Here is a 20,585-nt window from a genome sequence, read left to right as displayed (position 1 = left end):
CGATATAAGAGGGAAAATCAGAAAGTAAAAGAATTCTTTCTTAAAGAGTTTGATTCTTAAATATCCTTTTTTTTTTTTACATTTCCTAATATTTATTGAAATTATTGTGTATCAATGTACAGACAATTTATTAATTTCACATTATGACAATTATAATCATCGGCTTATCAAGATCCGTTATTATTTATTCGATTCGTATGTAACTTGTTTCTTTTTTATCTAGGTGATTGTAAGCTCTTCTAGGTTATTTTTCATAACCATAAACGTTACGAGAAACTAGCGCATAAGATGGATCAAAATATTAGAACACCTTGCTGGGTGCGAGGCGGCAGGATCGAAGAAATAGTTTGGATCGGCAAGGAAGTGCTCGCCTGGTGCAGCGGCTTATACATCGTGTTCTTTCACGTTATCAAGAAGCAACAGACACTGCGTTGGTGCTGGAACAACGCAACCGGAGACGGTGCTCACTGCATATCGGGTCACGTGTCCTCGCCGATTTTCGCCTTCTCCGAAAGATCTCTGAATCCGCGCATTTTTATCCTCGCGTATCCCACGATGACGAAGATTTGCGAGTGTGTCCAAGGATGCCCCAGCGGTTATTTGGCAATCGCGTTCACGTCTCATGATTATCTCGTGTCGTTAGGCTCGTACCCGGATTTCCCCATGATTATATGGTTTTGGAGAACCGGCGAGAAGATTGCGATCGTGAACACGCCTATACGCGACGAGGTCGGTCAGATAATTAGAATAACTCCAATGGGACGCACTGTGATCGGTCAAATGGGAAAGACTTGTGGAAAATTGCTTATCTGGGAACTCGATGTTGCCGGCAAGATTGTCATTTTAAAAGGCATGTGGTTTTATTTATATTTTTGTTTCAAAATTTGATCGAACAAAATATTTCAAGAATAAAATTATAGTTGAAGAATTTATAAAGTATCATAAATTATTATTAAAGTTTGTAAAATATATTTCTACCGCACACAGATCACGAAGTAAAGTTGCCGAGGGAAGCCAAGATTCATGGAATCGATTGGTGTCCCGTACCGAACGATCCTTTATTGGCTATCGTCGATTTGGACGGTCACATATATTTGAGCAATTACGACGGCACTGAGGTTCGTCGCATCGTCGTCTCGCAACGCTGCGGAATTTGCGTAGACATCGAGCTGCCGGCCGTATGCTGGTTTCGCGGTGGGATTATTCTCAGGACGACCTTCTGTCAAATCCGCTATTTCGAGAGAGAGCCGAAGACCAACGTCTGGTGCAAGCAATGGTACGTCAAGTCGGTCTACAAGCCTCACATCTTGGTCACGCATCCCTTCAAGAATGATTGGCTCTTTTATTACACTCTCGAGGGCCACTTGATGCAGATTGCCTTCAGAGAGAACAAAGGCACCACGTTGGTGATCTACAGGCATTTGCATTCTGGCGGCAGATATCACTTCGTTGATTTCCTGCATCCTTGGTGCCATCATCTCGCGGTGACGGACGATCTCAAGGAGCTGACCGTCCTCGAGAGCTACAACGGCAGCGAGGTCTCCAAAGTGGAATTCGATATCGAGGGCGTTATATCGGCTCAGGCTACACATCCGGCAGATCCGATGATCGTCGTTGTTAGCGATCAGGGTGAAATGATAGTCCTGGGTGTCACCGATCCGGAGCAACCAACGATACTTGCGCACTTTCGTCTTCAGCAAGAGCCCTTGGATCTCGTAAAATTTTCTCGCTCCGGCAAGTAAGTTTGAAATAATTTTTATTAATTTTAATTATTTTAAAATATCAAAATATAAATAATAATAATTAACATTAACGGTAATAATTTATATTCAAGATTTTTTTAGTTTGTGGATTGCCTTTTTTTTTAATTGATTAAACGTTAAATATAATTTTCAACAGAAGTAAGATAAAGTATTGGTCACGATAATGCTATCACAAATTAAACATAGAATCATTGATGATTATCTGCTATTCTAACGGGCGCGGCGAATAAATAGAGTTGAAACACGTGAGAATTCTGCTGCAGTATCGTTCATTTCGCGAACGTGATTTTCTATTATATCGGCATGACCGTCGATTTTCCACGTTCCGTTCCCATAGAGAGTAACAAATACCTCTTCCGCGCGGATCTAAATATATCGCCGCCGAGCGTATTTAGTCTCGAGCGAGATAAATGCGCGCCATTTCGACGGATTATACACCGATCGATGGTCGATTTATGTTGCAGATACCTGATCGCCGCGCAGAAGGAGACGGGCGACTGTTATTGCATAAGCCTGCGGCGCGACGGACCGTGGAGCGTGATGGCCCGGCTGCGAGCGAGGAAGCGTCTCGCCGACGTGATGCTGTACGACGAGGACGAGGAGACGCGTGGGAGCGTGAGAGTACTCGCGCTTCAAGCGAAGTACGAGCATTTCTCGTCAGTGGGTCAGCAGTTTCTCGTGTACGACGTGTCGCACGATCGTACGATCGTCGACGAGGCCGGCGGCGCCGTGACGCTGCCCGCGCTCTTCTACGAATTATGTCACGCGCCCGATGATAATCCGCGACTGCTGATCGGCACACCTTATCTCGAGCGGCGACTGCACGTGCTGAAGCTGCAGCGCGATTTCAAGGACGTGACCTTGACGGACGCGGCGCTTACCGGTCATCACGTTCGCCTCGCCCGCGTCTTCGCCGATCGACGCTGGATTGTAACGTGCGCTTATGACGGACTGATTGTTGTCCGTGACAAAACGGCGTGGCAGATTGTCGTCGCGATACCGGCGCATCATAGACTCGACTCGGGCAGCAGGAAGGCGATCGTTAATCCTGAGGGTGACGCGATAGTCGCTCTTGGTCACGACGGTTCTCTCGTGTGCATTCGTCATACGAGTAAAAAGGTTTGCATCAATAGCCGCAGTATATGCACTTTTTTCTCTTGTTCTCGCAAAACAATGACAATTTTTGTCTCTAGTACAGGAGAACGAAGGATCGACGATCGGAACTGAAAGTGTCTATCCGGTGGACGACTTGTACGAGAAGCAAAAGGAGAAGATACTCTCCGATTACGCTTCCCTGGACCCGGTGATTCGTGCCTCGCTGACTCGAGTCAAAGAAAAATTCCCAGCAGCCGGCGAAAACAAGACCTGGAAGGAGTGGCAGCAGAACGAACAGCTGAAGAAAGAGACGATGCTCTATGCCGCGGAGAAAGCCGCCATTGCAAAAGACCTGGCAGTTTTGAAAGCTACTGTGAAGCAACTGCTCGACGCCAATGAGACGCGTCCGGAGATAGAGAGGCTGCCGATATCGGCATTTGATCTAAACTTGACGAGTCGCGAAGCGAAGCTGAAGGCGGCCGAGAACGAGCGCGAGGAAGTTCGCGCGAAGCTCGAGTATCTCTGCGCGTCGATGGGAAGCGTGGCCGACTGGATTAAGAGAACTTACTGGGATACGCAGATCGTATTGGGTCGCTCGATATTCTCGTTTCACGGCGACACGGAGATAACGAATTATCCGCTGACCGAGGAGGAGCCGTACTTCAAGGATCACCTGCGCTGGGCGCAGTTCAGCAGAGAGTCAATGAGCGGCATCATCGACGGCGATACCTTCCAGCCGTGGCGCATTTACACAGACGAGGAGCTTCAGACGACGCTGAACAAGCTTGTTACGGTATATCACGAGGACGACAGACGCAAAATGGACGTGTTCTTCGAAGAAGAGGAACGTGAGATCGATCCAGACGAGCTGGCGGAACTGAGGATATTCGATGGTAATGATTTTTATCTTTCGATTTATTGGAGCGCTCAAATGCACTGGACCGCAACTTTTAATATTTTAACATTTTTACATTATATTTTGCAAGAAATTATTGTTTCGCATGCTTAAAAAATTGAAAAAAAAACTTTTAAATAGAGAATGTCTTTATACAAGTTTAAGAAATTCTTCAAACACATCTCGATTTAAAAATGCATTTGGGGAAATATAACAGGCGCTTGCGAAGTTGCTTTAAATTTCGCAACATTTCCATTTTCTCAGAGAATGAAATATCACCTGCGGGGATTAAAATGAGAGATTTAAATTGATCGCAAAGGTTAAATTCCAATGTTGTACGAAGCCGTGAGACTTGTAATTTCCAATTTCGCTCGATTAAGTCTCGCTAATCGTCCGGCGTTCGTCCGCAGGCATGACGACGCATCGGTTCGTCGAGCAATCGCCTTACTATTACTCGCAGATGGAGTCTTACGGGTTCGCGCACGTGACGCTGGACGATCGTTATCTGATGCACGACTGCACCAAGCTCCAAGCTCACTTCAACAAACTCTTCGACGACATGTACGCGGCGAAGGAGCAGGAAATGAGCGTGATACGTGAGAGAAACGAGAAGATACGTCATATAGACTCCGAGCTGAGGATAATGTTCGCCGAGAGCGTGCCGCAGGTCCCCGTTGATCCGCAGTGGCATCCCAAGGTAAATACGAGATACAAACGCTGTTTTCTATACCAAGCCTCAGAAGCCGTGACCTTAATTGAATTATTGCGGGAGGAACGTGAATCAATCTTCTTATACGAGCAAGTTAGAGATATTAAAATAATTTCTTTCACGAGAGAATACACGTACGTATATCATAATTTTCAAGATGGAAGCTAAAAATATATAAACTGCACTTTACTTGTGATAATTTTTGCGAAATGGAAGACGAAATGAGTAAATACGCAACATATAAAATTTATAAAAATTATAAGTATATAAAAATCTGTTATTTTTATATACTTATAATGAATTTCTTTTAAATGCTCACATAGACGTCAAACGCTTAACGAAATTTATGACATCTGCTTGTGATTAAAATAACTATTTTTTCTACGCATGATGTAATATAAATTCTTGCTTAGCATAGCGCTATAGTTGCGAATAACGGCGACTAAATATGTTATGCAAACGATATCGATTAGGAGAATGTAGAGAGCATTATTCAAGTGTCCGACGACGAGGTCAAGGCGAGGCCGTATGTGTCGCCGTCGCAGCAAGAAATTCTAAACAGGCAAGCGGCGAAAGCGGAACGAATGAAGCAGTTGTTGTTAGTCGACGATTTTCGCGAACGCGCCTTGATAAAGATGATGGACGGCGTGTTGGAGATTCGATGGGAGGACGTTATCAAGATCGAAGTACGTAAGCCCGCGTGTATGCTGGAGAAACAGTCGGAACAATACACGCCCAGCGACATCGCGGCCGTGAAGAAGTACGAGGCGAACGTGGAGATTCTCCGACAGGAGCGCGAACGTTATAAAAGGATACTCGAGGCAGAATATGCGAAGATTAACGGACTTCTGCAGGACGGCATCGACAAATTTGACGCAAAGCTGAATGAATTTTTTCAGGTGTCTTTTTAATCAATTCTGATCGTATTCTAATTATTAACTCATTAAGAACTGTATTAATTTTTCTCTTAATAAACGTGATGAATTTGTCACAGTCTTCAGAACAGCGTTGTTTGCTTTATAGCTGAAATTGAAAATCGAAGCGGCGATAAATCAATTGAAGCTGCGACACATACGTGGCCGTATACGAAATCTGGCGCGAGTCGAGGGGGTGAGAGAGGACGACAGAGCGAAACAAGAGATGTCCAAAAAGCGCGAATACGAGAGCGTGCTGGAGGAGCATCTGCGGAAGCTGCACGACGTTTACGAGAACATGCTCGCGCAACACGACGATCTGTGCGCTCGCGAGAAGGCGATAATAAAGAGATTGCAACCGGAATTCGCCGCATTGTCGAAGACGAACGTCAAGCTGCTTATGCAAGAGTACAAACGAAGACCGAAGATGTCCCTGAAGAACGTCGCCGCCAGCGATCTCGTAAATCTCGCGAAATATCTCACAAGCGACACCAGTCCGACTTATTTACCGACCGAATGTGTAGATTACTCAAAGATCCTCGAGAGTCTCGACGCGAGACCCAACGAACTGCTGCAATCGATCGACGCGAGTTGCTGGGATCACCTGATTCAACTGCGTCGTCAGAAGATCGTCGTGGAACTCAGGATCAGAGCTCGACAACTGGAGATAGCCGCCGTGGAGCGAACAATCGCCGTGTTCGAGGATAAAATCGACAAGTGCAAGTCGAGCGCGAGTCTTCTGCGGGACCGATTGAGGAGCGCGAGAGATGAGCGGATAATACGCGAGCAGGATACCGAGATGCAGTTCGTGTTGAAGAGAGGCCAGGTGGAGCTGGAGCTGCGAGGTGAACGGCAGGACACGATGGACGCCGTCTTGGTGCCGCGCAGCGAAATCGAAGAGGTCAACGAGCACATCCTCGCCGCAGGAGCGCGTAAATTGAACGCTCTGAAACGTCTAATTGACTTCCGCAACGGAACACTGTCGATTGAGTGGGAGCACAGTTGCCTGAAGATGCGCTTCAAGGAGCTGAAGGAGGATCTCTGCTTCGTGAAGAACATCATGGCCACTCGCGACATACGAGCCTACTTGAAGAAGAGGGCGAAGGGGCTGCGCGATGATAAAACCGCGGTGCGTCTCGAGAGAAAAATCGAAAGCACGAAGGAAGTTTTGGAGAAAGCGTTGTCGAAGGAGGTGAGCAAACTGGACCACCTTCGGCAGAAAGTCACCCGCGCGAAGAAAAAGAATGCCGAGCTCGATCGTATCGTCACGGAGATGAACGTGGTGAGATGGAAGCTGGAATATCAGCGCGACATCACGCAGGAGACGAGGCAGCGAGAGCACACGGAACGAAAGATGCGTTTGCTGAAACAGCGATCCGATTTGATCAGGAAGCTGCAGGACAATTACGTCGAGCTGCTGGAGCTGCAGACCGAACACAACTTGTTGAGACTACGAACGTATCCTGTGTTGGGTGACTTTGAGACGTTGGATGATAAGGGTAAAGTATGTTAATTGTTTTTTTTTTTGCAAAATGTTTGTTTTAAAACGTAAGAATTAAAGAGTTGTGTTTCGAAGAAAAATCGGAGAGAATTTAATCACTCGGATATATTAATTTAGAAGGAGAAAAGAGCCAGTTTCAAGATCTATCTTGTTTTCTTCAGCAACAATCGTGTTCTTGGATTATTTTTAAAGAATCAATATTGATCAGAAGGGAGATAAAATGAAACAGGTCCTCGCGTAGTACTCACGTTCGTTCATTTGATATACGTCGTATTATCTTAATCTCTGTCGAGTAATTTAATTAAGTTTAGAGATAATCGCAACGTATCTCGGCCGCAGAAACTATCAATACGGAGCTGGGCCACAGCCACGCCTGTATTTTTTGCACGCATAAACTTAGCGTAATCTCGTGATCGCTCATTTCGCAATCACGAGGCGGCGGAGGGCCGGGCCCTCCTAAACTTCGCTAAATCACGATCGACGCGGGCGCGGGATTTAATCGGCGACGTTTCACTTCGGTCTTACAAAGGACAAGCGGCAATTTGCACCGTCGGCATAAATCACCTGGCGCGACCCGATCTCGATACATAATGGGTGCCGCTCGCGGTATCTACGCTTTCTTTTTCATCATAAATAACAGTACTAATAGTACACCGGCGAGATGAATGATGCGGTCACGGCGGCGGCGGTGGCGGCGGATCATCGGGTCGCGGCGCGCAAAGTACGCGTACAAATCAATTTAATCTGGGAAATTCCCAGGTGGCCCTTTCGAGAAAAAAGGAGCGAGAGGGGGAAAAATGTGTGGACTCATTCCGCGACGATTAGAAGATGGTCGCGGTTTCCTCGATTTTTCACCGCGGCCCGTCTTTCTCGCGGGACCGCGCTCGGCTAGGATCAGAGTCCGCGGTGATCCTCGGAAAGGGAGCAGTCCACCGTTGTTCGCGCGATAGTGTAAATATTTTCGACTTGATAGCAATATGATTTTTATTAATGGAGGCGGTTGCGCCCCGTGGTATTACGCGCCTTATTCTTCGGCGTCTTTTTCGTCCGACCGTGATAGCCGCGCGCGAGGAGAAAGAGAGAGAGAGAGAGAGAGAGATATATCCGTAGCGGTCGATCGATTAATCATCGTTCTGCCGTTGACGCGGACACAATGCCCGCCGTTGTCGTGGAAGAGGACGAAATTGGAATGGTGGAGTGCCGCGTGTACCTATCGCGACGTTTGTTATAAGGCGTCCGATGAGGAACGCATTGTGATACAGTAAGTAGCGGAGTTTATTCACTTCAGAGTTTATTATTTGGTAAAACGAAGTTTTGCGTTATTATATGCGAATAATGCTTACGCTGCATTCTGACAATGTTTAATCACTTATTATCCACATTATTTTTTGAATACAGAATTACTTACATATAATTAATATGTAATTGATATTTTAAGATGTTCGCAAATACTGTGGATGATGGAATTCATTTGAGATAAAAGTGGATTTTATGGATTATGAGTGCATTACGCGAATAATATCGTATTGCAACACAATGTTTATAATTGCTTAATATTTACATTAATGTTGCAGACTTCAATGTTATATGAAACTAATATTTAATTAATATTTAATTTGTATGCAATATGTGCTGTTATGCACATTATATAATTCTCTTTAAATTATTAGCAATAAATTTCGAACTACGTGCAAAATAAATATGCAATCATAGATGCAAAATATTTCTCTTTTTCTATACAATGTTATTTCTATTTTTAGATATTTTTATAGAATCTTATATATTTATATGTAGAAGTAAAATATCACATTTGCGAATGTTAGAAAACGAGACGGTTAGGTCGAGCGAGACATCGGCGTTTCAAAACATTAGCCGATATAAGGCAGTTGATAAACAATAAACGCCTCTCGATACGAAAGACGAGCTAAATGACTTAGCGAAAAACAGGAGGCTGACCGCCGATGCGAGCCACGGAGACAGAGTTCTCGTTCGTCCGTCGGCTAGTGAACACATCCTTGTAATTATTCTAAAATATACTTATACTTTTATTAATTATTTCGCTGTCGTTTCTACCAAGTCCCTACAATTTTGGGGGCTCGTCCGGGATCTGACGTGAATTGACGTTGCGGGGGACGGTGAGCGATAGCGATAATAAAAAAAAAAATTACTGAAAACGATATCACAAAGACGGTGAATTTTCGACAAAAACGACGAGTTGAGTTGAGTTGTGACGACGAGTTGAGTTGAGTTGTGACGATATTTTTGACGAGAAGTAGCAAGTGAGAGATGGCGAGTGTGGAGAAAACCCCAAATGAGTTTACAGTCAGCGAATTAAAAGAAATACTGCGAGAGATGGGCCTATCAACAGGAGGTGTAAAAACTGAGCTGATAGCGAGAATTTTAGACAAGGATCCGACGGGCGAATGGATGTTGCGAGTACCGGGAGAAAGGGGAGAGAGACGAATTGAGAATTTTGAGAATACGAGCGAACAGAGTGCGAATACCGACGATTCCGAATATCTTCGACGGGAGATGGAACTTTGTCGAAGGGAGAAGGAAGTGATAGAGCGAGAGCTCTTGGTGGCACGACGAGAGATCGAACTGTTGAAGCGATCGCAAAACGCACGTATTGACGGGTGCGAGTCGGCAAGCGATACGGCAACTAGAAGTCCAATAATTGTAAATGAATCGGGTGCAATGAACGTGAGCGCGATTGCGGGCCTATTGGGATATTTTGAGGGTGACGGTAGCATGTTCGCGGCATGGGAAAACCGAGTAAGATCCCTGCGAAATGCATATAGATTGACAGATGATATGGCAAGAATTATGATTGGATCACGTCTGAAGGGCAAAGCGCAAGAATGGTTCCACTCGAATCCGAGTTATACAGAAATAACTATCGATGAACTTTTAGTCGAGTTGAAGAATATGTTCTTTCACGAACCGAGCAGAGTATACGCGAGAAGGCAATTCGAACAACGCGTGTGGCGAAGAGATGAGACCTTCAATGAGTACCTGCATCAAAAAGTGATAATGGGTAATCGGATCAAGATCGACGAAGTCGAGATGATCGAATACATAATCGAGGGGATTCCCGATCCGATGCTGCGAGATCAGGCGCGAGTTCAGCGACTTAAAACTAGAAGAGCATTATTGGAGGCGTTCGAGAGAATATCATTACGCGGAAGGAGTCAGCAGGGTCCGCAACGGAGTGCGAGGGAGCAACGGACGCAAGGAAGTAGCGAGGGGGAGAGACAGGATGGGACAAAAAGTGTAAGGCGATGTCATAATTGCGGGGCACAGGGTCATCATGCGATGGATTGCCCTTTCAAAGCAAAAGGTATGAAGTGCTTTAATTGCGGAGGATTCGGACACATTGCGGCAAGATGTCAGAGAAAGAACGTTAGCGAAGTTGAAAATATGTGTGATATTTCCAGACAGGATCGCCGTAAATATTATAAAAATGTAAAAATTGATAGTAAAAATCTAATCGCTTTGATCGACACGGGAAGTGATTTGTCGTTGATACGCGAAGAGCAGTATTTAAAATTAGGGTCGCCAAGCTTGACACGTCGAGAGATCATATTTCGCGGTATAGGCGCAGAAAATCATAAAACTATGGGCCAATTTAATGCGGAAATCGAGATTGACGACGAAAACTTTGCGATAAGCCTGTCAGTGGTGCCAAATGACTTGATGCGACACGATTTGCTCTTAGGAACCGATCTCCTTGATCAAGTAAATTTGTATGTTGAAGAAGGGAAAATTACGATGCGAAAACCGCGTTCGGAAATGCAAGCATCGGATAGTCTTCCGGAAATATTTAAAATAAATTGTATTAGCGAAGATAGCGATATCGATTTATCTCACGTGACTACCGAACATAGAGGCATTATAAAAGTTTTAATCGATAAGTATAATCCTAAAAAAAAAGCACGAGATAGAAATTAAAATGAATATAGTTCTTAGAGATAATGAACCAGTATATCAGAGACCTCGGCGCTTGTCACCTGGAGAGAAGGAACAGGTAAACGCGCACGTGAACGAGTGGCTGGCCAAGGGTATCATCCAACCATCGCTTTCGGAATACGCGAGTCCAGTGGTTTTAGTCAAAAAAAGACGGGGGAAACAAGGTTGTGTGTCGATTATAGGCAGTTAAACAAAAGGGTGATAAAAGATCGATACCCACTTCCGTTAATTGACGATCAATTGGACGCTCTTCAAGGAGCTACGGTATTTAGTACAATTGACTTGAAGAACGGATTTTTTCATGTTCCGGTGGAAAGGGAGAGCAGAAGGTATACCTCTTTTATAATTCCAGACGGTCAATATGAATTCCTTTACGTGCCTTTCGGTTTATGTAACTCTCCGGCAATATTCCAGAAGTTCATAAATTGGGTATTTAGGGATTTGATTAGAGACGGCGTGGTTTTGACATACATGGACGATTTAATTATTCCGTCCACGGATTTTGAAATCGCGTTAGTAAATCTTGAGAAAACCTTGTGCGTTGCCGAAGACTTTGGATTAAATATCAACTGGAAAAAGTGTCAATTTCTACAGACTAAAATCGAATTTTTAGGTCATATTATTGAGAAAGGTACGGTGCGCCCTACCGAAAGTAAAACCGAAGCCGTGATAAAATTTCCGCAGCCGGAAAACGCGAAGCAAATACAGAGCTTTTTAGGTCTAACGGGATACTTCCGTAAATTTATTAAAGATTATGCGCTGGTTGCCAGACCTCTGAGTAATTTATTGAAAGCGGATACAAAATTTGAATTTGGTGTGAAAGAAAAAGAAGCTTTTGATCGATTAAAATTTATATTAAGTACTAAGCCGGTATTGAAATTATATAAACAAAAAGCAGAAACGGAATTACACACGGATGCCTCCATGTACGGTTACGGCGCTATATTATTTCAGAAATGTGACGACGATAATGCACTACATCCGATATATTATGCGAGCGGAAAAACGACCGATGCCGAGATGAAATACACGAGTTACGAATTGGAAATGTTAGCGATAATAAAGGCGCTGCGAAAATTTAGAATTTATTTATTAGGAATTACTTTTAAAATTGTTACTGATTGCCAGGCGTTCTCATTGACATTGAATAAGAAGGATCTCTGTGTTCGCGTCGCCAGATGGGCTTTGCTACTTGAAGAGTTCGATTATAGTATAGTACATCGCCCAGGCAAAAATATGATACATGTAGATGCGCTAAGCCGATTGTATGAAGCCCTGGTTGGGAACAGTCGATTCTCTCGAGGATTCCGACAGCCAAGACGAAATCTGAGGTCAGATTACAGTGTCAGGACGGCCGAGTGTAGAAGTAAAATATCACATTTGCGAATGTTAGAAAACGAGACGGTTAGGTCGAGCGAGACATCGGCGTTTCAAAACATTAGCCGATATAAGGCAGTTGATAAACAATAAACGCCTCTCGATACGAAAGACGAGCTAAATGACTTAGCGAAAAACAGGAGGCTGACCGCCGATGCGAGCCACGGAGACAGAGTTCTCGTTCGTCCGTCGGCTAGTGAACACATCCTTGTAATTATTCTAAAATATACTTATACTTTTATTAATTATTTCGCTGTCGTTTCTACCAAGTCCCTACATATATTTTGTTACATAATAGTTAATCGTTTTCTTCTCTTAATGTACTTACATAATTCCGGATAATTAACATTTACGAATTAATTTTTTACGCGATAAATTTTTATTGGCAATTGTCGTTTATTTAAGATTTGCAGTCAAATTGCGATTTCGTCGACGAGGTACGCTTTTTTAAAAGCATTGCGTGAAAATGTTGCATATACGTTCACACAACGCCGTGGCACAATCAAACTGCGAGAGCTCGCGGAATCCGCATCGCCGCAGAAGAAAAACGGTCGTTATCGGGAGAGCCGGCCACTCCAATCAATGCAAATCAAATCGAGAGCCACGAATACGAAGCGCGTAGTCAAATCAACCGAATAAAAGCTTCATGAATGTAAAGGACCCCCTGAATGCAAACACCGAGCCAATCTGGTAATGCGTCTTTGCCTCCCCGCCCCCGGTGCGTATCTCGTTCAGCTAACGAAAAAAAGGAAAGAAAATATCGGCGCGTCGCGTCACGTGAAACGTCAGGCAGCCCCACGTTTGTAATAGACACCGCGCTGAATATTACACGATGGGGAACGAGTGTGACAACGCATTGCACAGGGTGAACTTGTCCACCTTGAATATTTCCGTTGTCAGTGAACTGACGTAAATTTTTGTTATCTGAAATAATACAAAAAGAGAAGGATCTTTACGTCAAACGATGACTTTTATCCACTTATGCACAATTTTAAAACTTGTTAGATGAATATTAATTTATTTATCCTCTTTATTTATCAATTCAATAATTCCTTATTATTTTTTTTTATTATTTAAGTTTTATTGCATATATTGATGAGAGAAATGGTTTATCTGAAGCAATTATCATTAAAAATAATAGTTTCACGGATCTTCCGTTTTATCCGAGCCAGGAACTTTGTGTTCTTCCGGAATTATGTCATGCAGCTCCGAGGCGTCGCGGGTAGATTTCCCGTAGGAATTCCTGGACTCAACCAGCTCGTCGTAACCTTTCCAACGAAAATATAGTCAATTGTATCAGAGAATAGATTGGACAAATTTACGAGGACAATAGTAAAATTTACGCATGGAATTGATTTTGCCAATCAAAAAAAGATAAAAGAAATATGCAGCGGGTGGAAATTTCGTGTCAGCGGTTTTTTGTTTATAAATTTGTACAGTTGTTTGATTCAAAGATATTGCGCAATTGAATATTTTTCTTTATGTGATACAAAATAATACCTCTCTCTTCTCGATATTGCAAGTTTTCCCTTTTGAACCAATTGGAAACGTTTGCTCCGCTGTTGCTATAACTTCGTAAGCTGTTTCGAGCGCCTGTAAATGTATGAATTATTTCACGATCATAATAATTTATGTGACTATATTAGCAATATCATTAGTAATGTTTATTAAGCATTACATTTAAAGCTTATAGATATCTTTCAAATATTTTTATGGTAACTATCTCACACCATTGAGAGATTTATGAAGACAAAAATGCAGTGTCGAAGGAATCATATTCGTCGCGCATAAAAGCTTTATGTAAGCGATTTGTCAAGTATCTCTTATTGTTAATATCTACCAAAAATTTCACACATGAGTTTATTGATGCTAATCAATTGAGGTTGAAAAGAATTTCATTAATCTGAGTTGTCAAAATGCGGCGTAATTCAGAGTATTCTTGCTCTGTTGCAAAATCATTCACAGGGTGTTCTATTATTCAAATTTCTTACTGCATTTATTCACTTTGTCAATATACTTAAGTATATATATTTTAATGTGACTTGTATCATACAAATCTGAATAATTTTTGTCTCTCTGTCTGTGCTCGTCTGTATTTGATCGGACTCGTTATCACATTTATACAATCATCATCGTTATCCTTCGCGATTTGTCGATGCCAATGAGGGATGCGATCCCGAGGCATGAAGTAAAGTCCCTCTCCCTCTTTCCTCGTCGTTCCGTATAAGGCGAGGCGGTTGCGAGACCCCGTGTGAGACAGGCTTGTTGGCGCAATAAAAATTTGACACGATCGTCCACATCGCCGTGGAAGAAAAACGGTTGAACGGACGGGGCGGCGGCGGAGGGGAGGGGTAAACATCGGCTGACTTTACGACTCGCGCTATGCACAGGGCGAAAGGGACGACAACGAAACTCGTTATTATCCGACCGTACTTCTTCGTTCAAGAAGAAGACGGCCGCGGCTGCACGGCGGCGATGCCGTCTTGGGTGTCTCGGACTCAGCCGCGGCCGCCACCACTTTCCGACCATAAAAAGACAAAGGAGAATTCTTCTCTCTTATCCCGCGGAAGGCAGTAAACTTCCATTTTCGCAAAATAAAAATAGGCGCCTGGAAAGTGCGCGCGCGACTCATGTGGTCGAAGATATTTCTTCGCTCGTCTTGGAATTCCATTTCAACGGGATTGAGCGTTGCGAGCGCGGATCGATTTCGCGAACATTCGATTTTCGTAGATTGTAATCCGCTGCAATATTCGATTTGAAGGTCTCGCATGCCATTATCCATGTGATTGTTGTTTTCGTTTGTTCGTCCGAATTTTGAATAATGAATGACAAATTACACGTGGCAAACATGAATGATATAATTTCAATAATTAATATAATTTTGATTCTCTTACATATTCACTTATTTTCATATTAATGTAGAGCTTTTATTCTAATATCAAATACATTCTAATGTCAGATGCGCGAAAATACGAAGCGCCTTTATCATTTCCAGTGCGGAAAGCACACGCATATGTAAGACGGGCAAGTACATTTGTTTCCCATCGGTCCCACGGGTGGACTCTGCCAAGGCGTGACGTTAATCCTCCGTAAGTCGGACGTTTCTGCCGTTCCGCGGCATTTGCGTATGCACCGAGTCGACGTGTGCGAAGCGGCGGCGAATCGGTTGGGACGCGTTAACGCCACCCCTCGTCCGTTTTCGGCGGATTGGACTGAACGCTCGCGACGTTCCATCGTCGTGGTGTGTACCGATGGTTAACTAACCGAACCCGAAACGCGACCGAACAACCCTCCAGCACCGATACGCGCTGTCATTTCCAGAAATTTTGTCATTTACGCGGCAACCCCGAATGAACTGAGATCACAAGTTTCACAATCCGGAAACAAGTTAACTCTCATTTATCAAGATGAAAAGTTTCACGCATGAAATGATCTTATTACAACGATTTTTCTTTCTATCTTTTAATTGTAATAAATTTTTGTAATAGAATTTTGTGGAGAGATCGATTTAAGTCAATAAGCGATGATAATCAATGCGTTTCTCTCGACGAACAAAATTAGGAGCTAACTCCTCGAAGTAAGCGCTTCCAGGCAAGTTTTGCGTTGCTTTAAGATTTCAGTTTTCCAAGTTTGCGATAACTTTTGTGGACAATTTCTCGGACGAAGTTTTGTGGAAGGGCCCGCTCGAGCGAGCTTTCGACTCTCTCGACGCTGGCCGCGCTGGGTGCTTGAAATACGACCGGTGCTTATTACCATCTTTATTCTACTTTGTAACTCGACTTCGAACGGAAAGGGCGGTGGAAAAGGGGGGAGGGGGGGGGGCCTCGCGATGCGAGGGCTTCGTCGGTCGGGGTTTTACGATTACGAGACTAATCTCGTTTTAATGACAGGGTCCCACGTGGTCGGCGAATAATGAAGTGTCAAATCGGCCGGGCGCGGTGGGCGTTGTTTTCCACTTTGGGTCCCCGGCTATACGTGTATACACTGTGTATGTGTGTGCGCGCGCGCGCGCGCGCGTCGAACGGGCCCCCCCGGTAATGTATTCCGCGGGCAGATTTTAATTAGCAGCGGGAGGATCTCGTCCTTTACCACCAGCCCCACTGTATCATTATGTCCTGAAACTCCCCGTGCCCGGTGTTACCTGTTTCGGAAAACGTCCCGCCAGCTGTTTCGCGGCCGTCACGCTCATCGTCGAATTTTACGCCGGCTTTTTCAGACGGGAACGCGAGAGGCGCCGCAGCACCTTGTCCCCGTATGGTCTGCTGTGATACATATTGTCTTCGGATCGCTTGGGAAAGCCGAGGAAAATCCGTGACATTGCCAGCGATACGAAAGTTCCGGCGTATCTAATTCTAACGCATCTCTAAGATGATTCGGTCTTTTATATGTGGCATATTGTTCCCGATGAAGCAGTTTCTGGAAGTTTATTTGGGTCTTTTATTTAACCACTTACGTCAATTAATATTTTTCAAACTAGTGAAAAATTGGTGGGCAACCAATACAGTCACTTGTCTAAATTATAAGCGGAAAAGAATAAAGAGAAGCAAAAGTTAAATCGCGAAATCCATTTTTTTTTACATCGAGTGAGAGTAGCCCGCGGTAGATTAATGTATAATCGCTGTTTACGCGGTGTAATAACGAAGATTTTTTTTTTCTTTCTCTGCACACGGTGGTCGGTGAGAAATAAACAATGCGAGAGTCCCTGTAATGCCGTCGCAAGAATGAAACTAATGATATTTGCGATCGGGGGAGCGTATCCTCGGGCGTGAGCGCGGGACAATGCATCGCGGCGCGTAACATGCGATTGGTTGCACGCGACGCGTGCGGCGCGATTCTCCTTGCGCGCTCGAAAAAAATCACGTGTGCACCGCCTGCCGATGCATAATGAGTTGCATGCCGATACCGCGAGAAGCGATCCTGACCGACGTTGCAACGCAACTTGGGTCACACGCCCGACGGACGACCGCGTGTGTATATCAAGTTACATGGAAATATTCCTGCGCAAGGAACTCTTCTCTATCCTCTCTCTTTCTCTCTCTCTCTTTCTCGAGCCCGCCTTGCCCTTTCCTCTCCCCTTCGCCCTTTCCGCTAAACACTAATGACCATTGCCGGGTATCAGTAATTTCGCTTTTTCGCCGATGGTAATTCCAACTCCAAATGATCCCACTGTTTTTGACTAATGCGCGCTATTATGACGAACGAGAACGTCCACCGCGTTTAATGCTCGGGACTCGGAGGAGGACCGACGAGCTAGGATGCTTGGACGCGTGTTTGTGGTAATTAGCATATTAGCCGTGACTGCGAGTAGCCTCGACGACGTAATAATCGCGTCGGATGCGGTCGCGAAAGCTGGTCCGGCATAGAGGTTTAATAATCGTCCCTGATTCGTTCCCGGTGCTCGTTAGCGCGCGTAGGAATGAAAATTGATCCCGTCGATTTATCAACTTTGCAATATATACGCGTGCGGTTGTGTGTTACGCCGCGGATTTGTCCGATTGAAAGCTCGGCGCACAGCCGACAGTTGTTTCGGCGAAATACTTCGGTAAATGTAGCATTCGCACAGTAAAAGTGGTAAAGACCGGTACAGTAGCTTAACGGTATAATTCTTGTAACACAATCTTATTTTGTATCTTTATCTTTATTGAATAAGATCCATATATCTTCAGCAAAGAAGAAGATTTTGCGTGATAACATTTTTAACCAAAATGATTTTTTGCACAGAAGTGCATAAAGTTGAAATAATTTTTAAGTTTGCAACTTTTTTTTAGTCAAAAGAATCAGTTGCTCTTTGGTCTAAGAATTCACGTGTAAAAGGCAGCACGATATGTCTGGGACAGCCTGTATAATGCGTAATTAAATCAAGGTTTCGTTAAGAACGTGTGTGACATGAAAAATAGCCGTGCATAATAACGCACTCAATTATACTCGTACAGCTCTGTCGATTCACCATCGAAATTTCCATTCCCAGAGTACCGTCGCACAGACGGTGCTCGAACACATTTTTTTTCAGGCAATTAGGAGCGCATCAAGCGACCGCCATAAATGCGCTCCAAACGCTCGAGCCGGAGCAACGCGCTCCGCGGTTTGCCCGAACGACTTCCCATTCAATTAGCGCGAGCTTTTCAGCCACAGTCATGCGAGCGCTCACGATGACCCTCTCCGAGAGGTGAGTGCACATTGTGCATTCACCTTCCAAATCGACTCCGAGAAGGTATATCGTCTCTCCGTATCTATTGATATTATGATACTTTATATTCATTAACGATAGCTGCTGATATCTCTAATTAATATCTCGAGATGTAGAACAAGGAGAAAATATTTTTTGAAAACAATATAAGTCATCTGTGGCATTCTATTCATATATTGATATAAATTATTTTAAGATACCTCGACACATACTTGAACTGCAATTATTTATATTACGATCAAGTCAAAGTAACACTTCTTGGGACAAGAACAATGAATCTTATATTTATACAAGAATTATTTTATTAATTTATAAGCTTTGTTAATATACTATTGCTCTTTTTAATTGTATGGCATTTTACTCTTAAATCTCCAAAGTCCAATATGCTTTTATTGCATGTTTGGCAATTGCTATTCCTTTTCCATTGCAAAACTGTTCGAATATACATTCTCTCCTCTCCTAATCCTTCCTCGTCACGAGCACAGAAGCTTCCACCACGAAGGAGATGCTCGTTCACGCGCACACAGTTCCACATTACGTGGAAATATGATTATGCGAGAGCGCGCTCGTCCATGTAGGAGTTCGGCGAGTATGCACGTGCGTCACGACTCGGGACTGCCGGCTGCCTCGAGGAAGAGGGACCGAGGGAGACCGGCGATCTTCCACCCTGCGGGGGCCCCGCTGCGGCCCCCCTTTTCCCTACGCGGCCGCCTTCGCTTCTCAGCCCACCCTCTCCTCCCCATTCCTTACCGCACTCGTACCGATCGTCTCGTTTCCACGCGAAATCTCGGCCGCCATTAATTCAGCGCCGGCCGACAGGTCACTCGAGTAGAACAGCCCATTACAGATATTACAAACTCGCGTAAGCCCTTTGCTTCCCTCCTCTCCGTCTTCCCTCACCTCCGTCGACTCGTATCAAATAATTATTATTGTTGTTTGCTTTGCAGTTCGTTCGTCTGCTGCCCCGGCTTCCCCCTCTCTCCCCGCGGCTCTTCGCGATGCTTCAACCCCTTCCTCTCGCAGCACCTTTCCGCGATGGGTCGTCGGGGTGACCGGCAATTTGTTTCTAAATTTATTACCGATGACTGATAGGCGGGCAGCGTGCAGAGCGCGCAGTCCGCGCGATGCCTTTTCTTCTCCTCGGTGTTGCGTCGGTCGGTGATATCGAATTGGAATCGGCTCTCGCGGGACCACTGCTCGGGCGCTCGCGGCTCTCGACCGCTCTCGACGCGCGCGTTGCGGAGGGCCGCGATAAGGGTGCGAACGGACCCGGGTCGTAATAAATATCAAAAGAGAGAGAGAAAGAAACGCGACGGATATGAGAGTGGTGGATGTTTGCGAAAAGCGAAAGAGAAGTCCTCAGGATGATGAAGAGAGTTCTTGAGCTAATCTTCTGCTTTGCCTCTTCTCGAAAATATTACATCATAAAAAGGAATCACAAGTGCGACTTGTATTTCAGTTTGAAAAATAAGCCTTTTTAATAAATAATTCTTTCAAACATCCTAAAACTCAGAAAAGAGACAAATGTTATGTGATTTGGAGTAAATAAATTTAATGCTTTGAGAAGAAAATGAAAGAGAAAGGTTAACAAAAAGTACGAAAATTTCAGGTTTTTTTATCTCGTTCGTTTCTCACACAATACTGACATTTCTGAATAGCGATTCTCTGAAATGCTCAACTGTCTAGATAGTCAAATTATCTAAATCGACGAAAAGGGAAAAATTTAAGAAAAGACATCGCTGTGGTAGCAAAGCGGTAGAAATCGCGCGACGAACTAGGACGGTCGAGACCGGAAATCGCCGTTTTACGCAGTCAGCTAGTCCACGACTATCGAATTAGAGCGATCGGCTACACGCGTTTCACACGTGGTTTCGAAAGCGAAGACTCACGGTTCTCACGTTTGCGTGCACCACGGAGAGGCAAGGAGAGGGCGGTTTGCAAATAAGAATCACATGAGGAGGGCGGGGGGCGCTCTGGTCTCTGGGCTCGTCGAAAACACCTTAAATACAGGTCACGCGTGCTTCGAACCGCTTTCTTTTTGCCGCACGGTCGTATTTGCCTGCTGTCCGCGTGCAAAAGTCATCGTTGAAGAATTTCGTGAGTCGGCATTTTTGAGTTTATCTCGTGCTTTCAAACGGTGAAAATGACGATCGGCGACATCGATAGGAATCTTTA

At 44.4% G+C, this 20,585-nt stretch overlaps 1 protein-coding gene and 1 long non-coding RNA gene across 2 annotated transcripts; one reads left to right on the top strand and one right to left on the bottom strand.

The window, feature by feature from the left end:
• Positions 1-288: 288 nt before the first annotated feature.
• On the top strand, positions 289-7,962 carry LOC105676944 (cilia- and flagella-associated protein 43-like). The gene is made up of 7 exons (XM_067356927.1): positions 289-850; positions 970-1,738; positions 2,228-2,882; positions 2,962-3,751; positions 4,164-4,450; positions 4,936-5,361; positions 5,486-7,962. Exons 1-7 carry the CDS (start codon positions 289-291, stop codon positions 6,887-6,889), a joined length of 4,893 nt encoding a protein of 1,630 aa, XP_067213028.1. The 3' UTR covers positions 6,890-7,962.
• Positions 7,963-13,274: 5,312 nt separating this feature from the next.
• On the bottom strand, positions 13,275-14,962 carry LOC137000504 (uncharacterized). The gene is made up of 3 exons (XR_010890752.1): positions 13,954-14,962; positions 13,724-13,816; positions 13,275-13,491 (listed from the first exon to the last, which is right to left on the bottom strand). It is a non-coding gene; the product is annotated as an uncharacterized lncRNA (long non-coding RNA).
• Between the last annotated feature and the right edge of the window lie 5,623 nt (positions 14,963-20,585).

This window comes from Linepithema humile, chromosome 6 (assembly GCF_040581485.1).
Source record: "Linepithema humile isolate Giens D197 chromosome 6, Lhum_UNIL_v1.0, whole genome shotgun sequence".
NCBI lineage: Eukaryota > Metazoa > Arthropoda > Insecta > Hymenoptera > Formicidae > Linepithema > Linepithema humile.
This window is presented reverse-complemented; position numbering and strand designations above follow the sequence as displayed.